General features: G+C 28.5%; 1 protein-coding gene across 1 annotated transcript in view; it reads right to left on the bottom strand.

The window, feature by feature from the left end:
- Positions 1–103: 103 nt before the first annotated feature.
- Positions 104–12,569, bottom strand: part of LOC100206022 (carnitine O-palmitoyltransferase 1, liver isoform) — a 34,219-nt gene continuing 21,753 nt past the window's right edge. The window contains exons 9-17 of the mRNA XM_065805656.1: positions 11,505–11,641; positions 10,581–10,780; positions 10,080–10,248; positions 9,833–9,904; positions 9,453–9,616; positions 7,091–7,163; positions 828–911; positions 632–748; positions 104–557 (exon numbers count right to left, since the gene is read on the bottom strand). Of these exons, the coding sequence (XP_065661728.1) occupies positions 354–557; positions 632–748; positions 828–911; positions 7,091–7,163; positions 9,453–9,616; positions 9,833–9,904; positions 10,080–10,248; positions 10,581–10,780; positions 11,505–11,641 (1,220 nt within the window). The 3' untranslated portion in view covers positions 104–353. The remainder of the gene's footprint in view (positions 558–631; positions 749–827; positions 912–7,090; positions 7,164–9,452; positions 9,617–9,832; positions 9,905–10,079; positions 10,249–10,580; positions 10,781–11,504; positions 11,642–12,569) is intronic.

Raw genomic sequence — 12,569 nt, 5'->3', positions numbered from 1 at the left:
TAAAAAATGACTTATGAAAATTTATCTTTGTTTTGAATATTATAAAATGATTTATGAAAGCTCGTTTATCTTCTCTACTTTAAATGTCATAAACAAGTGCAAGTGAAATAAAACAAATACTTTAAAACTAATGATTAAAATACAAATTTAGTTTAACAAAGCTTAAAATAAAAACGCGTAGACAAAATAGTTGTATATACAAATATGGAGTTTCACTACATGCCATTTATTAAATAAAATTTATACAGCCGAACGTTCAGTGAACAAGCAGAAAGATATATTAGTTCCAAATGAGCAACTTACTTATATACAATTAAAACACCAACAAAAAAATTTTTTTTTGAATGTATAAGTTATTTTTTACTTTTTAATTGTTCTGTAGTTCGTTTCATTTCGCCAAGTGCCCAAAATATATTGTCCATAAAACGTTTGCTATCAGTAAGCGCACACGAAACTTTAGAAGATACGTGGAAATAAATTGTCTTTTCATCAGGAATCATATATGAAACTCCGTATCCAGAGTCAGAAACAGGACCAAAACCACCACCAGGACTTTGCTAATTTTAAAATACTACAATCAATCCTTGTTTCAATTTTTATTTAATATTCAGTATATAAAAAAAATACTTACATTTTCACGTGTTTCAGGAATACTCATATCAATGCCCTTATTCATTTGTTGCTGAGGTTGCTGACTAGTGGATAAAGTCCAAGGCAACTGTAATGCAGATTTTAAGAAAGAACTTTCCTGCAAAAAAGCAACGGAGCATACAGTCATTTTTAATAACAAATGAGGACAAAAAAAAACAGCAATAAAATTAACTTACATATCCTTGACCTCTGCAAACAATGTAAAGAGCGAACAAGTGACGATCAAAACCCTTACCACTCATGCAATCTCGATAAAGTGTCTAAATATATTTTATAACATTTTAAATTTAAAAGTTTATATTGTAAATAAAACACTAGTATATGTTATTGTTAAGTTTTACAAGTTGGATTTAAATGCAAACTTTGCGGTTATGTGTAAAATTTTAAAGAACATAAATATATTATTAATTCAAATATCACACCTGTCCAAAATTGATAGAAACTACTTTGAAGCCCTCCAGAAAAACCCTTTGGAGGATGATTTTGGTATTATTCCTAATCACAAAAATGTAAAATTTAAAATCATCTGTAACCGTCCGTGGAAGAAAATTTGATTTGAAGAATTTCTCTGTTTTAAGATAATTTCAAACAATGGTTTAATATCTCATTTGCATTTTTGCACCATTTTAGGATAAAATAGCAATCAAATACTAAAATAAATACTCAAATAACAATTTTTTTTACAATAATTTTAGCTTTCCTGGAATTTAAAATATTTAAAAGTCAACAAAACTTTTTTCGGGAAATAGCAAATTCTCTGATACTTTACCTTTAGAATTAGACCTTTATTGAGCAAAATTTTGTTAAAAGTCTCAGAAAAATGCCAAACTCAAAGAAAACTCATGAAGACTGTAGAAAAACAGTTTGTATCTTTTGCTTGAGAAAATGTACAAGAGAGTTGAACAATCAATTGATCAATACAATTGAAACTGTGCTCCAAATGAAACTTGACATATCAGACTCTAGAGTTCCAAAAGAGATTTGTGACACATGCAGGATTGCTCTTGGAAAAAAGAAAAATGGTGAGAATGTTTCATATTCTCTTATGTTTCAATTTGAAACTATAAAAGTCAGACCTTCAACTTGGGAACAGGACTGTGACTGCCTGATTTGTCAAATAGGACATTTGAAGTCTTATGAAAAACACCCACCGGAGACTTCCTTTGAACATTCGCAGTCTTCTTCAAACCAAAAAAGTTGTTCAGAGTGCTTGTCAATTCTTGGAAAAGGAAAATCACATAACTGCTCTGACTTCTCATTTCGTGAAAACATGAGAAAACTAGCAATGAGGGATTCTCTTGTCAGTGAGCAAATTGCAGCTTCAGTTGTTACTGTCAAAAAAGCATCTCCACATGGAACTGTCAAACTTGCACAAAGCAGAGGTGGCCGCCCTTTGTGTCTCACAAAAGGTACATAAATTTATGCTAAAATTACTATTGTGTTATGTGCAAGCTTTAAGACTAAGCATTCTTATCCTTAGTTTACTATTTTAAGAAATCACAGACACGTTATCAAAAAGCCCCTTGTAAAAAGAGATATGTTTGTTAGTTATCTCTTATAATAAAATAAAAGATTAGTTAGTGTTTAATGTACCCTTAAATTTGAGATGTTTGAATAAGTACAAAATTTATTTTGTTGCATGATAAAGTACACCAAACTTAACTTACAGCTGAATTTAGTTGAATCAAACATATCAAATAATTATCCAGGTATAGTGTAGTGTCAAATCAGTAAATGCATATTTTCTTACACATTTAGACTAGCACCTAGCCAAAGATCAAAATTTGTTAATTAGATAGTCAAATGCTTTTTACTACATATGTTTGTTTATCCATCATAATATCATCATACTTTAAGTGTCGACTTTACTTGTAGCAAACAAATACAACTATATATAAATGTTTTCAACTTTATTTTAGGACCATCAAGTGCCAAAAAACTTTTTGGAGACACCCCACTACTGACAGCAGAAGATCTGGTGAATGTCCAAGTCAACACTGGTTTGTCCAATTCCTCAATGAATAAATTGGTGTCTACCATAAACCAAGTCACCAAAAGTCACGTTGTGGAATCCAACTTTAAAACAAAGTTTATTGAGATTGGAAAGAAGCTGTCTGCTCATTTCACTCAAACTGACATTGAAGTCACAGAGAAGGAAGCAATTGGTTGTACACTGCAAAAACCTAGGAGAACTTCTGAATGATGTCCTGCTTCAAAGACAAGTCTATACACAGCACATTGTGAAGCTTGGTCTAGATGGTGGTGGTGGCTTCTTTAAGGCCAGTCTGGGCATTCAAGAGATGAAGCAAGTGTTAGAGTCTAAGTTTTGCAAGAAAACCTTGACATCACAAGTATCCACAAGAAAGTGGAGTGAAGCGTCAACTTCTTGTTGCTGTAGCAGAAGAAGTTCCAGAAAACTACAACAATGTAAGAAAAATTTTGAATTTTATTTATCCTGAGGGTGCCCATTTTCTCATCTCATATGATTTGAAGTTAGCCAACATTATCTGTGGTTTGCAGTCCCATTCAAGCTCTCACCCATGCACTTGGTGTGAAGTTGACTCAAAGGATTTGTCTGCATGTGGAAGTCCTCGAACATTTGGTTCATTGAGAAAATGCTTCAAAGCATTCCAGGACAATGGTCAGGACAAAAGAGCCAAAGATTTTAAGAACGTTGTCCATGAGCCTCTTTTAAGCTTGCCTGATAATGTCCTAGTCTTGGACTTCATTCCACCAATGGAACTCCATCTCTTACTTGGAGTAGTCAACCATCTGTTCAGAGCATTGAATTAAGAGTGGTTGAAAGCTGATGAGTGGCCCAAGGCTCTTCACATCAAGCCTCAGCCTTTCCATGGTGGTCAGTTTGCAGGAAATGAGTATAGAAAACTCCTCAATAATGTAGATATCCTTCAAAGGCTTGCAGAAGAAGACTGTGCGTTCAACATTTTTGGCATTGTTGATGCACTGAGAAAATTTGATGCAGTGGTGTCTGCCTGCTTTGGAATGACCCTGGAACCTGACTATTATGAAAAACTATCATCATTCCAAGCCTCCTATCTGGCTCTTGACAGAGTAAGTGTTACTCCAAAAGTCCATGCAGTGTTTTACCACATCAAACACTTCATAGAAAAGAATCAAGACTCTCTTGAAAAATATAGTGAGCAGGCCACTATATTTTTCAGCAGTCTCATTGGAGCAGATACAAGAGGCCAGTAGACCATCCAGAATATGGAAAGTGGCTGAAAACTTGTCTCGTGGACTACAACAGCAAGAATATCTAAATTGGGAGTAAAAACTATTTTTTTATCCTGCCAGTAAACTAAGATTTTTTTTTTTTTAGGAATGAGTAATTAAAACTTTCTTCCTTCTTAGAACACACAGAGTACTTCTTTTTATTCCTATCAATATTATGGACATGATTGTGGTTTCATGTTAGGTTTAGAATGCTTTGCAATGTAGAATTTAAAAACTAATATTTACTAAAGAATACATCACTTTATGAAAATGTCACAAAGTTTTTTTGCTCTTTACCTTTTGTTTTAATCTAGTTATGTACACATATAATAATATTTATGTTTAAATATAAACTTTCAAATTTGAATGCTCTAGAAAATCAAAATAAACAGAATGCTCTTATTTTCTCTCTATTGTGTAGGATGTAATTTTCAAATCAAATTTTCTTCCAAGGACGGTTACAGATGATTTCAAATTTTATATTTTTGTGATCAGGAATATTACAAAAATCATTCCTCAAAAGGGTTTTTCTGGAGGGCTTCAAAGTAGTTTCTACCAATTTTGGACAGGTGTGATATAGCTATATTAATATACTTATATTTTCTATATTATTAAAGATAAATACATTAACTTAAAAAAAGGGATAGATAAGGATAAAAGAAATAACATCTACATCATGAAGCAGGATTTAATAATAGATAGACAAGGATAAAAGAAATAACATCATGAAGGATTTAATCTTTAAGATGATTGCTTAAAAATAGCTAGTAAACTAGCCGTTTAGAAAAATAAAATTCAAACAAATTGAATTCAGACCTGAGTTGAAAGAGCCCTACACATGAAAATTATTTAAGCTAAAATTTACCGGAAAAATAAAGATACTCTCGAGCCCCTAATAAAAGGAGAGGGGGGGGGCGTTTAATAATTTTTGGAAAATTTTCCCACCCACCACAAACTTATTAAGACCCCTTTATTAAATTTTATTTTTTATAAAAAATAAAAAAAAAAAAAAAAAAAAATCAGTGAAAGTCAGCCTTAAAAATTAGAAAATAATTATAACTTAAAAACAGTAGTGTACTATTAAAAATTACAGCAAGATGGTAAAAAACATAAAGAAAATAACAGCTGTGCAAGATGATGAAAAAAAAGGAGAAAGTTTTACCAAAAATGACTAAGAAACAAAGGTTTCTGCACCTGCCCGAATTCAAGAGGTTACACAAAAAAACACAATTGCTATGACACCAACCCATGGACCATCGCAAAGAAAAAAACCTCAGTTGAACTTCAGATAGTTGTAAAAAGTGAAAAAGAGAATCTGATGACTAAAATATGTTTTGATGAAAGACAAATATATGAAAATAATGGTTGTAGAAAAGTTTATAGTGTCTTAAAAATGAAAAAAATATAAAAACCGTAAATCAAAAAACAGAACAGTTGTTGGCCAAAAACCTAGTTGTTAGCCATCCCTGTAAAGTTCCTTTTTGTTTCTATGAAAGTCATTTAAATTCTTGTGTGGTCATTTTAGAAATTTTGGAATTCTCTACTTTATGACATAGCCAAACCTTGCAATTTGAATTTTCACACTAGTACCGTTCCATATTTTGACTTGCTGAAGCTTCGCCATGAAACTTTTCAGCACTTTTTACAATTAAATTGGTTTGCATCCAATATTTTTGGTGAACTTGTTGCTTGGTTTATTTGCTGTTTGCCATTAGAGCTAAGCTTACATTGTTTTATAGCTTGTTTTGCTGCTTTTTTGCTTTCCGTATTTTTCAACCTTTCAAGTATTTCAGGTTTGTTGAGACAGTCCCTTTCAATTCATGGCACATCAACATTTTTTCTTTTTTTTGAGTCAACGTTTTGGATACAAAATGACATGGAGTGTTTTTGTTGATACCTACTATGTTCTCTTTGCAGTTGTTGAAATACTCTGCTACTATTTCTTGCATGCAAGAAGAGGCTCTCAGTGATAAAATATTGCCAATAGCTTTGATGCTCAACCTATGACTCCACCAGTTTATGAAAAGGTTATACCAATCTCTTCCTGGTGTACCATTAGGAAACAAATGAGATTGACTTTGGTGTTGCAAATAGTCAGTAACTAGTGTGATGACGTTATTGTAAGTTCTACACCCAAAGCCCCAATCAGACAATTTGATGAGCGTATCTACCAAAACTGATTCAAGTTGTTTTGACAATCTTCTGCTTGAACCACTGCAAATTGTTTCACCTATACCATGGACACGCCTGTGAAAAGTTGCTACTGGTAGGCTGAATGATTTAGCAGATTTGTTAAGTGAAAATTCACCGCTTTGTACTTTAACCACTGCAAGCCCAACTTGCTCTTCGATATATAGTTTTTCTTTTTTCTTTGCATGCAAGTTGTTTCGAGGCATATTTTATACTAAAATAAATTTAACAATAATCCATTTGAAATTTATGCACAAAATTTATAGAGATAGCTTGGTCACTTAAGATTTAATTAATTAATAAAAACCGAATTTAACAAGAGCGTAACTAGCATATTTCATTCATTCATTAGAATCATTTAATAAAAGCATTCAGTAAAAGTCATTCATTTAAATTCAGAAAAATTTCATTGAAAAAAATTTTTTCAATACAAAAAATTTATAGCTGGAGATTTATTGGTCACTTGAGATTTAATAAAAAAAAGCCGCATTTAAGAAGTGAGCTATTGCTTCACTTATTATTAGTGTATTTCATTTAACTCCACAACTCTCCTTTTCTGTTTTTTACTCATAACTTTTTTTCCTGAATAGCAAATTTAATTTTGAAAAAAGATTCTTGATCAGTGTAAAAAGTTATACCAAAAAACTTTTTAAATTCATGATATCAAATTTAGCTTCCGAGAGTTTTTTTTTTTTTGAAAGTTCATTTTTCAAAATAATAAGAAAATCTTATTACGCATACAAAAACTTAAAAATTTATAACAATTTTTTTTTCATTAACAATAAAATTTGATATCATCTTACTCAGAAAAGTATTCTCTACAACATGATTTAAAAATACTTGCAAAAAGATCATCCAATAATTAATTAAGAGCAAAAGAATAAACATTGTTATAAATATTTCATTCTACCCGCTTTTTCATTTTACCCTGTTTTACTCTATACTTTATATCCATCTTGATAAATATATATATTTTTTGTAAAAATTTTGAAAACTTTTTCTTAGATTTAAATACCTGATGAATGTCTGCAGCTTTTCTCATAAGCATAACTTTCTCTTCTGCAGTTGCACTTGTGTTATTCATACTCCTACAAACATAAAAGTATATTTCATTAACAAGCTGCTCTCTCCTGCTAATCCTCCTCCTGCTGATCCTTTTTTCTGCTGCTCCTCCCTCCTGCTGCTTCTCTCCATTTTAGTTTTGAAATAAATTAATTTTTTGGTAAGTAATTTTTTAGTTTCTTAGTTAAGAAGGTTTTCTGCCTCCTTGCAGTCTAAAACTTATTTATTAGTAAGCAAATATATAAGTGTAATGCTGGTCCTATATGGCAGCCAAGATTTAGTTGAGGCTTATTTCTGTTTATTTTCACATTTTACTAACAAAAATTCAGTAAGAAGTATTTAAACTTTAACCATAGAAGAAAAATCCTTTTGATTTTTCTATCCACTTTTGAAATATTTGAATGTTACAAAATGTTACAAAAATATAAACTTAAAATTTTCTATATAATATAAGCCCCAAATAAAAAATCATACAGCTGCAAATTTTTTAAGGGTAATTTATTTCCTATATATTTAGATGCTCTGACGTGAAAATGCGTTTACAAAATTGTAAAAACAATCACAATTCAGTTTAAATATTGTTTCCAGATATTAAATCATTAGCTAAACGAGTTAATATACTGATGTTTTATTCAAGAGAAAAAACAATTTATTTAAAGAAAAATTCAAAAATATAGCAAAAATATTTTTTGTACTAAAAAGTAGAAAATAAACTTTTTAATTTAAATTTAATAGTTCAGTAAACTAAAGATTGACAGGTCTGCACAAGGTTTATACAGAAACATAACTGTCAATCTTTAGTTTACTGAACTATTAAATTTAAATTAAAAAGTTTATTTTCTACTTTTTAGTACAAAAAAGATTATATTTTTTAGCAAATGTTTTTGCAATATTTTATTTTCTACTTTTTAATCTTTACAGAGAGTTACGATATTTATCAATGCATAGATAAAGATGTATTTATATAGTAGAACAAACTATTTGATAAAAAAAATTTCAAACCCACAAGCAATATAAGCCTATTTTAAATATAAAAAGATTTGTTAAAGAATAAAGATTACTTATAAAAACAAACCCGCAAGCAATGTAGTAGCTAATTTCTATATAAAAGGTTAGATTTTAATGCCACCAAGAAAGACAATAAAAGTTGAGAAAAAGTTCATATCAAGTGAAAGAAAAGATTATAAAAAAAATAGAAAAACTATTAAAAGCTTTTCACTGTTGAAGCAAGAAGTTTTTCTTTAAACTTTTTGTTGATTTTTGTAAAATAACAAAAGGACATCTAAAAAATGCAAATTTATAGTTTTAAAAGCAAAAAAAAAAAAATTCTTATTTAAAAAAATATATTATAGTATTGATATAATATAATATTATAGTATTGAAGATAAAATGGTTAAATAAATTTTTTTATCTTATTTACATAAGTACATGCAACTTTCAGAGAAATTGGCTAAATAAATATCTTAAAATTTATCCCTTAAAACCCTTGTATCGTATATAAATAATATAAAAGGAATATTTGAAATAGACAGCAGGTTATTAAAAAAAAATTAAAATATAGTTTTTGTTTAAAGAAAAAATTGACTAATGGTCTTTTTTTGCTAAAAAAGCTAAAACTCTTAAAGCCACAAACAAATTTTTGTATTTTTTATCCAACTTATAATGTTTGATGAATCCATGCAATGAATAAACTTTACAAATTACACTTATATTTAAACTTGTTACACCAAACAAAGTTTGAGTTTAAATTTATGTCAATAAGTGTTTTTAAAAACTTACGTAGTTTTTAAAAAATTATATAGTTATAAATACTTAAGTTTTAAAATAACTGCATCTACATTAACAGCACACTCTGATTGATAAATTGAAAAAGCCATTCCTTTGTTTAAATCAAGTTTGTCAACAACTTTTGATAGTTATAAACTTGTATCTTTTCTATTAGCGTTTTCTAAAATGCAAGAAAATCTAATTTACAAGCAATTGACCTATCTTGAGAAAATTAAAATTTTCAATATCAATCAATTCTGGTTTCGGTTCAAAAAAGCAAGCTTGTGGTCCCCAACCTAGTTTATGGTCACTAATTAACTTAATAATATTTCTTTAAATATGGAAAGAGGTGAAATAACTGGAGCTGTGTTAACAAAGTTAACAAAAGCTTCAGCACAATCAGCTATATGTATATATATATATATATATATATATATATATATATATATATATATATATATATATATATATATATATATATATATATATATATATATATATATATATATATATATATAAACAAACTAATAAAACTAAAATACACTCACAGTACAAAATCTTTGCATTCTTGAGTAAATGAACGTACTGTTTCTGTTCGCCCGTGTAAAAATAAGCGAGTCATTGATGATTCATAGGTCAATGCAAACTTACCAATAGAATCTTTATAATAAGCAAGTTGCAAAGCCATCTGCACAAAAGCATCAGGACTCATCTATCAAAAAAAGTCTCATTAAAAAGATATTAAAAACATCTTAAAGAGTATCAAATACATTTTAAAAAAGATAAACACATCTTAAAGAAGATATTTAACACATCATAAAAAAGATATCAAACAAAAAATTTTCTTATATTTCTCTAAATTCCTCATATATTTACTGAATAAATGATATTATAAAAAATATTACAAAAGTATAATTCAAATAATTACATTGGTAGTTTTAATGTATCCCTTGCCAAATGCTGTGTGCGCTTTAACACACAAAGACAAATCAGAATTTTTCTAAAATAAAAAATATTTTCAAATATTATAAAAAAAACATTTGGATTTTTATTTAATAAACATTTCTAATATTTAAAAAAAATTTAAATGGCAGAATATATTTTTTGAAATAATATTTTGATGCAAAAGTTGTATATGAATAAATAATAATAAAAAATAAATGCAAAATTAATACCTTTAAACAGAATGAAAAAGCATCATTAATATTTTTCTCCAACTCATTGTTAATATCCCAATATAGATGCATAGGTGTGATAAGTGCCTTTGAATTAGGAGTGAGGTCAGATTCTGCAGAAGCAAATGGCTTGCAGTAACCTTGGTCATTATACATTCTGTGCAAGTACCTTATTTAAGCAAAAGTTTAAATGACTATAGAAACCATTAAAACAACATAAGTTGTCAACAAATATAAGTCATACATTAAAATGCTTCTTTAAAAAATATTATTTAGGAGTTACACGAGCTAATTGCAGTTGGATATTTTAATGTATGTACATTAGGCATTTATTATAATAATCAAAACTTAAAACAAATTTTGAACCAATATTTGAATTAAAAAACAACATGATTTATTAAACCTTCAATTGTAGTTCTAAACTTTTCCTCCAGTATAATATCAAAACTGGAAAATAAAATTTAAAAATTGAAACAAGAAAGCAAATACAACATCACCTACTCATTTGTTAGGCAGTACTCCATACAATGCCCAATGACAGGGGCATCTGCCCATGAATGCTCACAGTTCATACCCATTCGACCATCTTTAAAAACAACAACTGTCATAGATTTATCAAACCATAACGAAGCACCATCACCATGAAGCAAATGTTTGCCTCTTTCAGTTATATCTTGACAAATATGATTGTCTAAAACAACCTAAACATTAAATGCATATAAATATATAAATACATACCAAAAAAAAATCTATAGTTGTAATTAAGTAGCTTAATACAGTATAAATTTACAGAGAAAAATGCTTCACTCCTCAGCAAAGATTCTACAGCGGAGTTTCAGTGAACCTATGTAAGCATTTTGAGCGGTTTGCTGTAGTTTTGCTTATCTGTTATGTAGTGGACCATTAGCGGTACTTCGGTTACTTAGTTGTCCTTAGTGGACCATTAGTGGTTGGCATTAAAAGAGGTATTAAACAATATGATTGGACCAGAATAAAATTGCTGAATAAAATTTGGTCAACATCTTTTGAGATAAAAGTTATTACAATATTTAAGAATGATTTTGGCAAATCCTTTACAATTTTAGAATTTGTAAAAACTAAAAATATTTCTTGCTTAAGGTCTAATTCTGAAGAAGGTAAACACAAACTAGACAAGTAGTAATAATTTCAACAAATTTATGCAAATATCAAATAGTTGTAAAGTAAAAAAATAAAAAAATTCTAGCAGCTCTTCTGCTAATTTAAATTTACTAACCCATAAAGTCATCGGGAGAGGAGTTTATTAAAAAAAAAAGGAACAAAAATACTAGAATGCATTAAACAAGTAAAAAAGAAAAAATTTAATCATTAAAGTAATGCATCTTAATTAGATAAATCCATTATCATACTTTAAATATACCATAAAGTTAACACATCAAAACTTACAACAAAAAGTGCTTCTTCAATGGCTCGCAATGAATCACTGTTTATGCCTGTAGAAAAATGATCTCTGCGAATTCGTGCCCAATTGTTTCTCTCAGTTCCAGTAAGTGCTGGAATACGAAGTTCTGCCGGACATGATGCTATATAATAATAAATTTTGTTTTTAAACATTTTTTTTCAAATAGTACAATTATTTTATTTAAAAATTGTTTTATAATGATAGAAATAATTTTGAGTTAATAAATAAAATGTTTCAAAAAAGTAGCTTGGTGCATAATCAAGAATTTTATTTATGTATACATATATAAAAAAAAGAGGAAGAAAAAGAAAAAAATTTCTGCAATTAGTTAGCAAAACTGGTTCATGGAAAAAACTTTCAATCTATAAGATTTTACTTTTTTGATTAAAACATTCCATTGTTTTAATTGTTTTGATCAAAAATTTCAAATTTTAGTTGAAATATTTTGGCCCATTAACTTTATAAAAACTGTAAAATCTTAAATTTATTTTTATCAACAGTAGATTAGAAAAAATATGTCGAATGTCCTACAAATTCATTTTTAACTAACATTAAACCCATTTTTTTTTTAATATTAAAAAAAAAATTCACTCAAAAATGAATATAAGGGTCTTTACTTTTAAATTACCTAAAGGCCCCCAGGGTACCACTTTAGATTTTCTTCAAGTTTAGACTACCCGCAGATTTTATAAAAAAAAACACAGCCCTGAAAATTTCAGCTTGATTGACCAATCCATTTAAATTATGATTGAATCAATATTGACCAAAACCAGAAAAATTTGAGTATCTGGTTAGAGATTTTTTAGATTTTTAAGATTTAAAACTATTTTTAATGAGAATCTGTTGTGATACTGTCTATGATACCAAATTTGAGAATCTTTTGTGATACTGTCAATAATACCTATTTGAGAATCTTTAGTGATACTATTACAATACCCATTTGCTAAATAATGTTAACTTAATAAAAAAAAGATCTTTCAAATTTTCAACTTTGTAAATACATTACATGATTTTACGATGATGGATGGTACATATGTTTGAGATTTGTA

This window comes from Hydra vulgaris, chromosome 09, assembly GCF_038396675.1.
Source record: "Hydra vulgaris chromosome 09, alternate assembly HydraT2T_AEP".
Classification (NCBI taxonomy): domain Eukaryota; kingdom Metazoa; phylum Cnidaria; class Hydrozoa; order Anthoathecata; family Hydridae; genus Hydra; species Hydra vulgaris.
This window is presented reverse-complemented; position numbering and strand designations above follow the sequence as displayed.